This window comes from Oryzias latipes, chromosome 4 (assembly GCF_053564925.1).
Source record: "Oryzias latipes strain Hd-rR chromosome 4, Olatipes_Hd-rR_3.1".
Lineage (NCBI taxonomy): Eukaryota > Metazoa > Chordata > Actinopteri > Beloniformes > Adrianichthyidae > Oryzias > Oryzias latipes.
This window is the reverse complement of record NC_136240.1, coordinates 9,272,432-9,289,244: the sequence shown is the minus strand read 5'-3', so window position 1 is coordinate 9,289,244 and position 16,813 is coordinate 9,272,432. Positions and strand designations below refer to the sequence as shown.

The window sequence follows — 16,813 nt, the reverse complement described above, 5'->3', positions numbered from 1 at the left end:
ACTTTTCTGTTATTTATCAGGAATTATTGGGCATTGTGGGGGCATTATTGTACCAATACCATGGTCACTTACTTTTGTCCAGATGATGAAAAAAAAGTTCATTTCAAAGAAACAAAGTCCATCAGTAGTTTCCATAGATCATTTTTGATTGAAGAGATATCCACCATAAAGTAGAACTGTATAGTGGAATAACGTCTGTCCACCGATGTTCTGAGTTTCTGTTGTTCCGGTTACCAGCTGTTGTTTAGAGCAATACAATAGAACATTCAGGCTATGTGTCGAGGTGTCCATTATGTAAGGGCTAATGGCCGACGAAGTGTGCGTTATCTTTTTAACGCACGCCGTGGAACCCTGAACCGTCTGACTTCAGGCGGGGGACGGAAGCTTCCGCAAAGTGCGTTAAAAAGTGATAATGCACACTTTGAAGGCTATTAACCCGCCTATACCATGGTCACTTACAAAAGAAATACATATTAACCCGTTTTTAGTCCTTAATTATTGTTTGTTCCCCAAATTGGATCGCTTTTGTTTTACAAAAAGCGGACTATTTGTTACGTGGTGCAGCGCCTTGTCATGGTAACGTGACATGGGGCCGCACCACCGCTGCGGCCAAGATTCTGCGATATAAAGCGGTATATATATACATGCTGATGGTCCCGATGGGTTGAATAAAGCATCAGTTCAGAGAGAAAGTTCACCTTTTCCTGGTTGTTTTTGATGATGATGAAGCTAAAGGTTGTTTTAAAGAAGCCGTGATACAGAAGATTTTAGATAGGTGACCGGAACTTCTTTTTGGGCCGTGCAGTTATCACTGTGCGTTATCACTTTTTAATGCACACCCAGCAGCCAGTCAGAATCGAGTATTCACCCGGACCATGGTATAATACTTTTTAATGGACACCCTATTATCCAGACTACGGTATAAATCAACGTGAAAATTGGCCAGGATTACAGATTCGGTTGGCTACCATGTCAGCCACACAAACATGTTGCAAAGTGTCATTCACAAATCTCCACAGACTTACTCTAGTCCAACACCCTCACAACCAAAGACCTGCGGACTCACTGGTTAAGCAGCCTCTTCACACCTCGCCATGCAATGCGCCTGAGCAACCCCTCCCACTTTCTTTACACTCTGAAGGTAATTCCTATAAACCTGCTATGCAAGAAAGCTACCAGGCATTTCCTGACTCTTCAAACAACAGTCTGAGTTTATGCTGCAGCGCAGAGGCAAATAACACGATGAATCCCATTCAAGTCACAGAAAACGCATCAGCGGAGATGTTTCATAAAAGCTTCTCAGTAAAAAGTGAAGCTCCAGTTCCTCAAAGAATAATCTCTGTCTGCAGATTTAATTTCACAATTTAATATAATTCTGACATTTTATTGTTCTTACTATGACAATTTAGTCAAGTCTTTGGTCTTTTTCCACGTTGATCCTAAACGACAACAATTCAATTTACTACTCTTAAATATTTTCTCAATTAATTAAAACATGTTACTTTCCCTAAAACTCCAGCAAGAATGCAGAAAACAGAGATGTAAAAAGGCAGAGGGTTTCAGCACCTGCAGAGAAGTTTATTAAACTGTAAACCAGATAAAAGATGCTGGTTTATCTTTATCTGCACAGCCAAGTGCTACAATTCCAAAAACTCTGGGAACAGACGCATCACAGAATTCTCATCACTTTTGATGAAACACGATCAGGTTCAGGAACAAGTCATGGTGTGTTTTTGTTGGGAGGTTGGCTTGGGAGGGGCAAGACAATTAAAAAGACAGCTTAGACCTAATTACAAGCCTGGCTAAGCTGTCAGAAGCTGGAAGCTATTTCGTTCGTTTAAGTTATGCCACCGTCTCATTACGCCAGTAAAAATGGAAACACTTTTTTAACATTTTTCCAGGCGTTTGGATGATATAAACTTGACTTAAGAAACCCCTGGATACCGCTGTACTTCAGCTAATAATCTACAGAAGCATAGAAAGACTATAAAACGTTAGATGGTAAAGTGTGTGTGTTGGTGTTGTTCCCAGAAAACAGCCTTATTTCCAGGTTTGTGGCTCAAAATTGAGTCTGTGTGTGGTATGTTTGGTTTACAACCACATCTGCATCACAGTGCTGTTGCCGGGAACATGCGTGGTGCCGAAGAACTTACCTGCAATATTCGGTGCCATTATCAAAGGTCACACATGTGGCGTTGTTAATGCAGGGCGCCTTATTGTCCACACATTGCAGCCCTGCAAGAAAGCAAAGGGTGGGGTTTTAATGGCAACAATCAAGAGGAGTCAAACTATCAACCAACCAACAGACATGTGATCATGTCTTCATGAACTATCCTGAAAATTCACTTTTATGCAACGTTTGCATCTCTTTGTCATGTTTAGGCAATATCAAACCGCTAATGCTCTTACCTTTCAAAGTTACTAAACAGAAGAGCTCATTTGTTTGTGTTTACAAACACTAAAAATTTTAAAAAAGCATTTTCAATAGTTGCCATTTTAAATGTGACACATTGCAAACTTATGTTTTGTGTTTAAAGATGCATTTACGCCTTTTTAACAGTAAATGATGCTGTTCTTGCAGCCGCGGTCACCTTGAACTTGCGCTTCAATGTAAACCTACAGACCTGGAAGATCTAGCAAGCTAGCAAGCATGGTCTTCTTCCACAACCGAAGGAAATGCACCAAAAGAACCAGAACTTTAACTTTTTTCCAGCAAGCCGCCTATATAATTAGTAATCCAGATGGTAAGCCAGAGGCCCCAAGCCAGCAATGGGGGGGGGGGGGGGGGGGGGGCACAAAAATGAGCCCCTGACAAATATAACAAAGCCCAACTATCTCCTCCTCAGTGATCCACACAGATGAAGACACATTAGTCATTGTTCCGTCAAGACTCAGGAGGTCTTCACGCGTTCCACATCAGCCCAACCCGCCAGACACACGTGTCAATGTATTTATCTGGTTTTCACTTAAATTGAATTATAAATGTCTAACAACTAAAAATATTTTAATAAGCCAAAGTAAGTCACATGAATGATTTCACCACCACTGAAACACAAAACTAAATGTATTTTTAAACATAAATATAAATAAAAAAAAACAGGAATATGATACCATAATACATTATCGTTAAATATTAATCGTATAATTGTCATTGTAACCATATAAAAAATGAAATGCTCACGCGGGTCAGATATCCTTCTATGCCAGGCTGTAGGTGAACCTTGAGTTTAAAAGAAATGTAATTATGCTGCAGAAAACCTTGAAAAATAAATACATGAAAGAACAATAAACAAAAAAATAAAAATAAAAATAGGGCTTTTAAGTAAAGTTTGCCTGGTTGGTCTTCAGCACTGACGATGCTTTGTGGCGCCATCTTAAACCATCTCCTTGGTTTCATCAACATTAGTCCTGCACATAAGAGCGGTTTTCCGGCCGATGTCAGTAACTCAGCACTACCGTTGGTTACAAAAGGATCAATTTCCTTTCCTTCTTGCCATTGTTGACGTCCAGCTACAAAACTACTACAATCTGAAGTCTGACTTCATTAATGATCATTGATGTTTCCAGGTATAAGTGTTTGGCAAAGGAGCTAAAGTACTGGATTATGGGATATGCAGTCAGTTTTTTATTGTTGCTTCATAATATCAGACCATTCATAACAAGAATAACACATTTATAAAAAAAAATGAAATGCTCCAGCGGGTCAGACATCCTTCTATGCCAGGCTGTAGGTTTTGAATTTGATGCTTTTGATCTAAGGAGGTGAGTGGTAAATGTCTCTGCTTAGCTCCAGTCAGGTCAGCTGACTTCGAAGAAACGCCAACAAAGTCTTCTTGAAACAGTGCATTACAGGAAGTGTGCTCAGCAGTAGCGTTACTTCCTGCACCAGCATTAATCACAGTGTCACCCAAGTTAGAGACTCCTACTCAGTGTTTAAAACACATCTTTTTCAGACAGATGTGCTGCTGAAGATTTTCATTTTATGCATTTGTCATGAAGTCTTTCAGCCTGATTAGAAACAGCAAACAGCAAATGATGCGTTAAGAGTGAAAGACTGTGGTCTTTTATAAATGGAGATGCTAAACATAACCACTGTGAAATTTATACACACTTCTATTTTTAGTCATAGAAGTGTTGTACTAACGTTTTTTTTAAACCCTCCTGAAGCACAAAAGGTAAAAGGAACTTCAGTCTGTTGGGATTTTCTGAAGCCTTTCTGCTGCAAAGCTGTTGTTTCAGGTTGAGTCTTTTGACTCCGATCATTACAGAAGGACAGAAAAAGGCATCTGCTTTAAACGGACTGGACAGACGGGTGTATTGTAATTCAGACTGTAACGGTCAATACTGCATTCTTTGTCTCTGGAAGTTCTCACAGTTTCCTATCAATGAAGCATACACAGGAACGTTTCCCACCAGCAAAAGCCTTGATAAGACTGCTCCACAAAGTCAACACTGACTGCAGTCAGATGGAGCATCCTTTTCCACAGACATGGAACTAACACAAACGCCACCAACATCTGAGGTTGATTCCCACCTAGGAATCGATGCTGGAGGCGTCTGTTTTTGAGCAGAAAGCTGAGATTTTTTTAAACCTCTCAATGACCTGAAAACACACCTAAATACTCCACTAACTACATTTATAAATTACATTTTAAAATGGTCATCAGTGCTGCTTTATTTCAATATTCATATGACATCTGTAACATGTTTCTTTCGTCTGTTTTTGCTTTGTTTTTCACCAGCACGTCCTTCAGACTCAGTGACAAAAACATGTAATGTTTCAATAAAACCAAACTGTCAGAACAGACAGGGGGCGCTGTGTTGGGGAAACAGGAGGATTATCTGGACTGTGTCTTAAGGAAGTAAAAGGTTAAATGTGGTTCTTCTGTCTACAACTTATCTCTGTCACCTACATGGTTTCACAGCTACACACGACTAAAAAAGCCACAAAGTCACCAGAACCTAACAGAAAGGTTGGATGTAAGAAGTCGAGACTAACCTTTTGCACAACTGGTATAAAATGTGTTGTAGAAATGCATTAAGCTCTTTCGACAGTTCAACCAAAATATATCAAAACTGGTCATAAATGCATTTTTGTCAGCCATCGCCTGCCTACTGCATTACATTATTGGCTTTAACGAGCAGGGAAACAGGTTAACCAACACTATTGGACACCACCAGAGGACATTTAAGGATTACACCCCCCAGCCCCCCAAAGATTCTATATTTACATATTAGTAAATCATCAGTGACAATGTAGATTATTTGGTTCGATCATCTGCCTCACAGCCTTGAAAGTCACATTAAAACAAACAGTTATGAATGATTTATTTCCTGTAAAAAAAAATCAAATACAGCATTTATGTCATAGTAAACTACATTTTTCTGAACTTAAAGTTCCACTTTAATCATCTTTTTAATCTATTTTCAAAGTGTTCCTGGTGGTTTTTCATAAGGATGATGCCATTTTTAGACAAAATCTAAAAATAAAAGCTATGTCGTTTTTTAGGACAGAGCCGCAGGAATTTATCAGAAATCACCTCTTTTTGTAATTCTACCCCGTCCTACTTTTTATTCATCCTCCAACTTCTTCGACCCTTTTTTCTCTCCTTTCTCTTGTGTTTTATTCCCTATCTTTAACATCCACCTCTTTTCGTCTCTTTCCTCTTTTCTGTCCGGTCCAACAAGAAATGTATAAGTTTAGCCTCAAATCCAAAAGGGGTTTATTCAAATGTACACCTTGTGTGTCAGAAGATTCATAAGCCCCTGTTGTAAAATCTGTTCAACACGGGAAGCCTTTGGCTCTGATCTGTTTGTTCATCTGTTGGACAGGACAAGTTAAAAAAAAACTTTTCCCTCTAATGTGAGTGGGACCAGAAACAACCCCGCCCCCAATTCCCCTCAACATATCTAAGAGCTCTGAACAGGGAGCTTGTGGCCCGCCTGGCGTATTTTCAATGCCACAAATACGATCTTTTCTAAACAGCATGTTTTTGTCTGCTCCTGATTTACAGTGACTTGAATAAAGAAATACTCATAAATGCAATTTTGAGCTTTATTTTCTTTATAAGTGTCCTGCATCATCAGAAAAATGCCACAAGAACGGGTTGACGACACCATTTTCATCGGAGTGGGACTTACCACTGTAGCTGTGTCAGGCAACAGCAGATAAAACCCTTTTTGAACTACTGTAGCCCTTTTACGCAATGAATGTCATTCCAACCGATTATGAAGTTTTCTCCACTTCAGATTCAGCTGATTCAGATTAATTGCATAAACACTTTAATACTGCTTTCCTCCGCTTTAGAATCTGCTGGAATTATGTTAATTGTACAAACGGTTGTAGAGTTACAGCAATTTCAAAGCACGCCGACACTAGAGCTAAAGCTTTGGTACTAAAGGGTTCAATTTGCTGGCTGTGTAGAGAGGATCAACACAACTGAGAAGTCAGTCTGCTGGTCTGTTTTTCATAAACAGATTTGATTCGTCTGGAATTAGGATTTTTATTCATGTAAAATGTCTGGTTGATGAGCAATATGAACCATAATTAGTATAAAGAAAAAGACTGGGTAAAAGAAATCTAAATCTTTTCTTTATCCCCTCTGGCCCCTCCACTCCATCCTACAAGCTCACATTGAAAACTTCACACCATTTCAGAACACCATCATCACCAAAGACTGCCATCACTGACTCATCCACTTAGTGTTCTCAGCACTGATGTCACTTTAAACTGCCACTTTGACCATGCCACTGTTCTTTAGCACTTATTCCTCTTACTATTACTGTCTTTTTATCTATTTTTTTAAGTAATTTATTTATTATTTTATATGCTGCTTGCACTGTGGGGTGAGAGAAAAGCAATTTCATCTGTGCTGTATGTCTTATGGATGCAGCATATTTGACAATAAAGCTGACTTTGAATTTGACTAAACTATTCCATCAAATCTAAGAATCCATTTTCCTTAAAACTCATTTTTAGAATGTTTCTGGCAAACGACTGTTTTCATTATTTAAATTATAATTTTATCAATAAAGTTTCCACATTCCTTTAACTTAGACCACTCGTTATGTGAAAATGGTTTTTCATAACTAATAACATTGGCTTTAATTGTAGATCTAAAAAGAAAAAACAAGAGCGCATTGATAAATCAAACTGCAAAGTCATAAATCAAAATCAAATCCTTTGTCAGTTGTATCCAATTCTGTCCACTCAATTAGCTTCTTCTTGCAGAGAATCTTAAATAAATGCGGTCAGTTAAGTCTTCAGTATATAATGGCCCAACAGAAGACCTTCCAACAGAATGGGAGGGACGGAAACAATAATGCGTGCTCGCAGCTGTAGGCTATGGGTCTTTGTGAAGGAGGGTAAAAGTTCATCAAAAGATTTTGCCAGTAAATCAGTTGCTGTTCAGATTAAAAAATCTCTTCGCTTTGAAATGGCAGTAAGAAAACAGACATCACACCCGACACACAGACAAAAAGAAGATTTGTCACCTCCTTCACAACTTTATCAATCAGCTTCACCGTCACTGACGAGGTGATAAGATGTAAACCAACATCAAGATCCGGCAGGAACACAGCCGCGAAGATGGAGAACAAAGACGGCACGTGAACTGGAGTTTCTGACTCCTGGCACACTTCCACTAAAAAGAGGCCAGGAAGTTGTTCGCACTGAGTGAGGAAGCCACCCCATTTCCTGGAGCTGCTCTACAAGCCTCTATAAGCAGTGGGCTGAACAGTGGTCATGGCAACATGCAATAAAATACCCTGAGCTCAGCATGGAGGGAGAAATGAAACTCCCTCTAAACACGTTACCCTGAAGGGAGCTTCACTGGCCCACACAGGCAGAGGAGACACGAAGCACCAAGCAGTTCAAGGATTAAGTCTTTCAAGACCCCTTTAGTGTCTGATTAGAGCACAAAGAAATAAAAAAATACAAAAACCTGTGGATTAAAAGTACAAACATGGTCTTTTAGTTTGAAAAATTTACCTTAAAATGTGTCTCAGCGTTTGTCGTAAATATCCAGTAGACTGTCCAATTCCTGAAATTGATTTCTGAGTGTCTTTTACCTAAAGAAATCCTAAACCCAAACTCTGACACTAGTCTGAAAAGACTAGACACAGTCAGGGAAACATTCTGGAATTTCCCCTTTTTACCGCTCAAATGCGTTGTGTGATTCTTACGGAGGAATTTCAACAGAGAACATTTAGGTCCAACAAGATTCACAATATACAACTGCTCTGCTGCCAACAACTGAGGCTGTGTGTTTGTGTCCATGTGTGTGTCTGCACGGGTGATTGTGTGGGTGTGTCCCTGTGTGTGTCTACATCTGTATGTGTCACGTGTGTGTGTGTTTTTTTTTGTGTGTCTACATGTGTGTGTCCATGTGTGTGTCTGGGTCTGTCGGGCTGGGAGGGGTCAAGTGTGTGTTCTTGTGTGTGTCGGGGTATGTGTGTTAATGATGGGGGGTGGGAGAGGCAGGTGTGTATTTTTGTGTGTTCATGAGTGTGTCGGGGTGTGTGTGATGAGATGGTGGAGGGGAAAGTGTATGTATTTCTGTGTGTTCATGTGTGTGTTTCCGGATGTGTGTGTGATGGGGGCGCGGGTGAGTGTATTTTTGTGTGTTCAGGTGTATGTCAGAGTGTGTGTGTGTGTAACGGGGAGTGGGAGAGGCAGGTGTATGTATTTTTGTGTGTTCGTGTGTGTCAGGGTATGTGTGTGTGATGGGGGGGGGGCAGTTGAGTGTATTTTTGTGTGTCTGTGTGTGTGTTGGGGTATGTGTTTGTGTGATGTGGGTGGGGGCAGGTGAGTGGTGTATTTTTGTGTGTGTGTGTGTGTGTGTGTTTGTGTGTGTGTGATGGGGTTGGGGGGGTAGGTCAGTGTATGTTTGTGTGTTCGTGTGCGTGTCGGGGTATGTGTGTGTGTGATGGGGGGCAAGTGAGTGTATTTGTGTGTGTTCGTGTGTGTGTGTCGGGGTATGTGTGTGTGTGTGACGGGGGGGAGGTAACTGTATTTGTGTGTGCAGGGGTATGTGTGTGTGTGATGGGGGGCAGGTAAGTGTATTTGTGTGTTCCTGTGTGTGTCGGGGTATGTGTGTGTGTGATGGGGGGGGGGCAGGTAAGTGTATTTGTGTGTTCCTGTGTGTGTCGGGGTATGTGTGTGTTTGATGGGGGGGCAGGTAAGTGTATTTGTGTGTTCCTGTGTGTGTGTCGGGGTATGTGTGTGTTTGATGGGGGGGCAGGTAAGTGTATTTGTGTGTTCGTGTGTGTGTCGGGGAATGTGTGTGTTTGATGGGGAGGCAGGTAAGTGTATTTGTGTGTTTGTGTACATGTTGGGTATGTGTGTGTGTGATGGGGGGGCAGGTGAGTGCAATGGGGGAAGAAGGAGACCAAAACATGAAAAGTTCTCCAGACTTGATAAATTCAGGGAATTCCCCGTCTCTTCTACATCAATAAATGTTTCCTTCTTTCTGATCTTTAGACAAAAAGAAAAGTGTTGTCGTTGGAAAATTGTTTGATTTTGGTAAAAATGGTGACAAATGGTTTTTGTCTTTGGTTTAAACTGTTTAGCTGACTCTATTTATTCTTTAGAACTTTAGGTTATAAACCTAACCCTACCCCAGGATAGACTTATAACAATTTGAAATAACAGTTTCAAATAAATTCACTTTTTGTGAGTTATACTATTTCCATAAGCATTTTTCACAAAAGATCCTTTTAAATTCTTGCCTTTTATCCTTTAGACATTGCTTACTTTTGTTTACAGATAAATTACTTAAGATATTAGGCTTAAATGACTTTTAAAAGGTGGAATTGATTGTCTGTATTCTCTTTTAAGGATTTTGCAGAAGAGAACAATTGTTATATTATTAATCCTTGGTGTCTGTGAGTGTAGGAACTTCAAGTCTGTTGTGTTAAATTCAGCTGTTTTCTTTATTGTATTGTCTGGTCTTATCTATTTTAGACACAAACTCCAGAGAGTTTGTGATTTCTGATGCTAAAGTGACCCTAACATATATAAACACACAAGTTTTAAGCTGTAAAAAGTAAGTACAGAAACAAAACAAATGTAATATTATTTTTAAATACTGTATAAAAAAAGACATAGAATTGAATTAAAATGACATAAAAGTATATTTTAAAATGGCTGGTTTTAATTATTAAAATGGTAACTAAAAGAATTCCTGCATAATCTAATGTGTGCATAATCGACGGACCTCTGCATAGCAGCGGCTGAAGCAGCTGAAGTGACGGATCTCTGGCTCTGTCCGAATTCCTTATAAAACTATACAGTGAGGGACTATAATGCCCCGAATTCTAAAAGCAATTCGGACACCATGCTCACTACTTTTTTTTTTTAACGGCGGATATGACATCATCGATTTCACAAAGTTAAAATCTCATTGATATGAGCATTTTGCGACAATTATTTATGAATCCACTGTCTTTTGAAGATGAAAACGTTGATGTTGTATTATAGAAATACATAGAAAGACTTTATCTTGGCAAAAATTGATCCAACGCAATGCATTGTGGTCTACATTCGCCGAGCTAGTGAGCATCGATGCGCAATGGTTTTTCGCAGAGAATTCTGGGAAATTTCTTGGGCACTCGATTTTTGGAATTGTAGATTCGGACAGCACTACGAAATGGCGAACGCACTACATAGTGCACTATGTAGTGAGTAGTGAAGGAATTCGGACACCTCTGTCTTTTTACTACGTCAAACAGTAAGTAAAAATCCCTGAGCACAGACACTGATGGACCACTTGAGAGTTGAAGAGTTTGGGTTTCGTTCATTGACTGTATATAGAGGACTGGATTGGGTGACTCCGCCCCCCTAGTGTTCCTAACAGGAAGTACCCGCCGCAGGCTCCAAGAAGCCAAAATTCAATAGAGAACCCACTTTGTGTGCAACTTTATTAATAGTGGCTTTGTAACACGACAGAGGGCTGCATCTTTACTGTCAATAACCAGAATCCAAAACATGGTTATGTTTTTAAGTTGTTTTAGTTAGGATTTCATGTAAAAATGAATCAACTCGAGGCAGAAATAGGAATAAAGTGCATTTTTTGTCAACAATCCCCCCTGCTTGTTTTCTCAGCAGGTTTTCATTTGATTTTATAGTTCGATGACATTAAAGACGTCTTCATACATTAATAAATTACTTTTGTGCAATGTCATTTTCTTGAAAAAGTTAAGGAAAGAATTTTCCTTAACTTAAATTGGTTCAGATTTCAGGCGATTGACTGAAACCCCTCTTCTCATGTCGCCATTTTTCAGCAAAAAAACACAAACAACTCATTTGTGATTGAAAATCAAACATTTCATAGACGGCGGGAAAACGCCAAAGCAGAGAGCAAAGATTGATTAGACATCATCACAGGAAGATCAAAGATCATTTGTTTTTATCTGATGTTTTCATTATGTTGTGACTTCCTCTCTGCATTTAACATAATATCATTTTTTTAAATAACACTTATAGTTTATCTTTGTAAAATAATGGAATAATTTGCTTGGTAGATTTTTTTTTCTACCAACTTGTTTGGTGAGTCAGAAATCAGACTTTGGTCTCTGGGGTTGTAACTTCAAACTTGGAGCATCAAACCAAACGCAGAAAAATCCTTTTCAAGCCTGTTGTTACCAAAAATGCTCTGTCGAGTCCGTTCTAGTATTTGTCTTTATAAGATGCTCAAGCTAGCAGTAGCTCACAAAACATCGGCTGCATTAATTGTGTTAGAGACAATTTCCAAAGGAGATGTTAAAATAAAATAGTTTTTGTTAACTATATTCCATCATTTATAATTTTCATTACAGAAAGTAAAAGCAGAAAGAAAAAAAAATTGAAGATTTGATTTCTTTGGCTCTACTGTGAAGGATTCTTGGATTAAAACCAGGACTGAATCCAACAAACTTTCATCCAATCCAGTTTGTTTGCAGCAACTTTAGGACATAAACAGGTTTATCTTAGTTCATGAAGGAAAAATTTATCCTTTTCCTTAAATAAAAAGTTCTATTTGTTCTATTTGCATGTGAAGTTTTTCAAAGCCAGTCATAACATCAAAGCTGAAGATTCAGATTACACAGGATTGTGTAAATGTGCTAAAGCATGAATGTGTCTGCTTCACTGAAGCTGCACAAAGACGAAAGGAAAAAATTAAAGCTCTTCAAAAATGTTTTCTGTTGTATAAACAGAAAACATTTAGTGTTTCTGTGAAAAATATGAACAAAACCAACTGATGGTGTGGATGTTTCCCATTTAACTGCAGAGCATCATCTACCATCAGAAAGGTCAGAAAGGTCACGTTAACTCCGTGGACCAAGGGAGAGAGAGAGGTGGAGGTTAGGGAATGATGCTGCAATGTTTGTAGGTAAAAAAACAAAATCTCTGTCCAAAGCAGATTACTGCCCACTAGACCCCAGCATAAGTATATAAACAAGGGTGGCACAATTGCTGAAGTTTGTGTAGCAGCATTTCTACCCACAAACACAAATAGATACGCAAACGCATGCTGGCAGTCTGCAGCCCTCCACATGCCCGAGCAGGAGGACCGCCCCACGTCGTGTGCCGCAAACAAAAGGACCTCTGCTTCACCAAGAATGAGAGCACTGTGGGCCCAACTTCACCGCCCCACACACAAAAACTTTAGCAGGGACGACTTGTGCTAATGTGGGTCTCCTGTCACACTGCTCCAACATTTTTGACACCTTAGAAGACCGACCTTCAGGCTGAAAACTTCAAGATTGCTCAGTAGAAATGGGGGGTTTAGAAGAACTTATGCTGCTGCCAACATTTGGACTGATGTTGCTTCATCCCTGTCCTTCCAGAAATCTCTGCCAGAAGACTCTGTCTGAGGTTGTGTCTGAATTCCATCACTGCTCAATGCAATATACATTCATTTCCCAGAAGTCTCAGCAAAAAGCAGTGAGCATTGTTGCTCACTAAATTGTCAAATAATGACCACAATTGACCATAAATCATGAATCATGTGAAAAAAAAATGTATTTACATTTACCGGTAATTTTTAGAAATTATCCACAATTTCATCATCAGAACACGGTGGATTCATAAACAGGCTGTGCAACACATTCATATTTATCAGGTTTTTACTTCGTAAAATAGATGGCGTCATATTTGCCATTAAAAAATAAAAGTACTGAGCATGTGTCCGAACTATGTTAAAATCCAGGTTACTGGGTAGTTCAGCACGAAATATTCTTTTTGGGTTATATAATTCAGAAACCAAAAACCTGTGTGGTTTTCTAGGATATCATTTCTGTATCATTAGAAATTCTCCTCTGAGTTGTGGGCAGGACCAATGGCACTGAGTGAGCCTGCCTTCATTTCCCATCATCCCTTTGTGTACATGCTCTCCCACTCGCTTACAGCCCCTCACAATCCCAACTTAACATTAGGGGTGCAAACACAATCAGAGCTATCCAGCCGTACAGTTTGGATCCAGACTCCAGCTCAGACGAGGAAAACGAAGACGTTCATGGATCTATTTGTCTACAAGTGGACACATCAGAATGGGGCGGAGCTGGGCTTGTGGCCTTGTAGTTTGTTTGTAACAACTGCAATCTTTTTCAAATGGCATATGTTCTTGATTCCCAACGATTCGATTAAAGAAACGCAGTCTTGAACTTAATTTTCTTTATATATGTTCTCCATCATGAGAAAAAATACAACAAAAACAAGTTAAAAAGAGGATTTTCATTGGAGTGGGTCTTTAATGTTGTGGTCTGTGAGTGTAGCATATGATGTTCCCCCTAATATCTATGCATTACACTGTAAAAATGGGTAAAAAGCAGAGATGAAGAAAAAAACTAAAAAATTACATCAAGAACTTTAAACATGACAAAAAAATCAAATGAAGGAACATTTTTTGACACCAAACAAACATTTAAGTTTTGCTGGGGGTTCTGGGTCAGACACGGCCTGCTGATAAAGGCATCCATGGAAGTGAGACACCAGACTATGTGTTGATCCATCATTGTGGGTCAAAGGTTATGACAAAAAAAAGCTAAGCTAGAAAAACCAACAACCTTGTGTTTTATCAAGAGGTCTGCATATGTAAAAGTGTGTGTGTTTGTGTGCATGTGTGTGCATGAGACACAGCGCGACAACAGAGAGGGAGTGAGGAATGTCAAACACCAGCAGCATTCCTGTGTTTCACCTTGCAGCGCCTGTGGTGCGTTGCATTGTTTTTTGGTCTTTTGTGTAACTGCGGTTAGCGTATGTTACCAACTGCCCCCTAAAGAAAATGCAGGAATGGAGAGGTGGGCAGTGTTTGAGGTAAGACAACAGGAAATACATTTAATGTTGTTGGTTCCCTGACAGAATCAAATCTAACCACAGAGAGAGTGGATGTCCTAAGAAAATGTCGTCTTTAAAGATCCACACTGCTGAAAATGGCGTTTATGGTGCTTTTAATGTGTTTTTTTTGAGGAATTTTTCTGATGATGGAGGACAAATTAAGTTTAAAATGTATTCAAATCAGAAGCAGACGAATAAATGCGGTTTATAAAGATCATATTTGTGATGTAAAAATTGAATGGGCGGGGCCACAAGCTCCCTGCTCCGCCCCATTCTGATGCATCCACCTGCAGACAAATAGGTCCATGAACGTCTTTGTTTTCCTCGTCTGAGCTGGAATCTGGATCTAAACTGTACGTCTGGATAGCTACGATATTGCTGCCATTTTTGGGGGGCTGTAAGGTAGAGGGGGAGCGTGTAAATACAAGGTTTTCAGCAATAGAAAGGGGAAGAGCAAAGGGGTTGCTCTGTGCCAGCGGTCCCGCCCACAACTCAGATATGAATTTTTAATGATATTCTGCAGCTCTGCGGAATCTATGTCTTAGAAAACGACTCAGGCTTTTAAATTTTGGCTAAAAACGGCATCATCATGATGAAAAGACCACTGGGAACTCTTTGAAAATAGATCAAAAGATGACCGGAGTAGAACGATACAACATGTTTTTGTCACATAAGTCACAAACCATTTTTAGTGTCCAACGGATTAAAATCAGAACAGCAGTCCCAAACGCCCAACCTTAAAGGATGCTGAGATCAAAACCTTGATGAATCTCACCACTACTAACGAAAATGAGAGCTTTCTGATTAGTGGGATCCAATTCACATCCTGCAGCATTTTTTAGTTCGGCTTTAAGGAGGGGGCTCCTCATCTGTGATGTCATGTCCCAAGCCTAACATTGTTTAAGAGAAACAAGAAATCGTAGGTTAAACGTGAAGTTGTACCTGCTAACTATCAAATGGTTGATGTATAGTTTGAGTTAAAAACACAAAAGAGCAGCATTTGTTGTTTTGTTGAACAACAACACAACACTGTGCAAATGCATCCATGTTGGTTTGAGCTAAGAGCCACTTCCCATCTGGTGTCACGTGGACTGAAACCCATTTTTCTATCAGATTCATTCACAGGTGTTGACATTATACATTAATAAAGTGTGGAAAGTGTGTTGTTGAGTGCGCGCGTGCCTTCACATCTATGAAGATCCAGACTCCAACGAGTTCATTTCTACCAGAAAAAATTCTGAATAACTTCATATTTAGGCTTCAGTGTTAGTTTGCACACGCACGGCACGCATCCATGCGGGCAATAGCTAACCTCTGCCCGCACAGCTGTATCTGTTCAAACTCCTCATCCTTCACGTCGCGCAGAAATCATTTGACGTGCTACCACAAGGCGGAGGAGAGCCGCCATCACGCAGCAGTCACGCGTCCTCGCGGCCAAACCGGCTTCTCCCGCTCGGGTTCAGCATCTGGGCAGCTGTTGCTCAGCTGAGCCGCGGGCCGAGGCATCTTCAGGGCACGAGCCTCGAGTTCCCTCGGGGGGGCCAAATGCGTCCAACCCCTCAAACTTAGACCTAAATCAGATCAACGTGCACATCTCACCTGGCGCGCGCTCAAACTTTACTGGGAAATTAGAATTTTGTTCCGATGAATGTGCCGCCTCTCCCTAAGCGCTGGTTCTCCTCACGAGCCATTTCCCCCCCCCAAAAAAAATCAGAGAAGATGCTAGGTCTGCCCTCAACAACACGGCGTGATCGTGACAAGTCGGGGTTTTTTTTCCCCACAGAGAGAGAGCTGTGGACTTACCTAGGCACAGCGGGACGAAGCAGAGAGCACAGAGAAGAGATGTTCCCACGGAGAAACCGGGTTTCTGCTCCATGATGTTTCAGTAAAAATCCACATACGGCCGCGCGCCCTCCGTCCAGCCGTCTCCTCGAACGGGAACTTCTCAAAAAGTTGGTCGGAGTTTCTTCACTCAAAAGTGAAATATTTGGAGAGAGAAAAAAACGCCCCCGGTGCTGGATTAAAACATCTCGACTCTTTTCTACATCCGTCCCGCGAGCTGTTATGTCGAAGTAGATTAGAAACGACGAAAAAATAAAAGTAAAGTTAGCTCTGATCACGCACGGGGCCAAAAAAAGCGACTCGCACTTCTTCACGCGCCCCAGTCACTGAAGTCACAGCGAGAAGCCAAACACATATCCTTCCGCCCAGACTGGAGTCAGTCGATGACCAAAAAGACGCTCTACAAACGTAACCAAAAAAGAAAACTTGAATATGAGATATTTAAAACGACAATCTTAACTAAGTAACACAAAAAGGAGTTTTAGTTGTTTACAAATCAATTTTCAAAGTTTTCTTTTCTTGTGGATGTGTATGTGTGTGTGTTTACGTGTGTCGTCGTGGCGGAGGAATTTTTTCTTCATTTTTACTTCTCGCAAAGCGTGATATGAGTCAAATTAACCCGTTCAACGATTCCAGTTTCCTCTCACATTTTCT

At 40.2% G+C, this 16,813-nt stretch overlaps 1 protein-coding gene across 1 annotated transcript in view; it reads right to left on the bottom strand.

Moving 5' to 3' along the window:
- Positions 1–16,506, bottom strand: part of notch2 (notch receptor 2) — a 45,055-nt gene extending 28,549 nt beyond the window's left edge. The window contains exons 1-2 of the mRNA XM_023954090.2: positions 16,121–16,506; positions 2,154–2,235 (exon numbers count right to left, since the gene is read on the bottom strand). Of these exons, the coding sequence (XP_023809858.1) occupies positions 2,154–2,235; positions 16,121–16,193 (155 nt within the window). The 5' untranslated portion in view covers positions 16,194–16,506. The remainder of the gene's footprint in view (positions 1–2,153; positions 2,236–16,120) is intronic.
- Between the last annotated feature and the right edge of the window lie 307 nt (positions 16,507–16,813).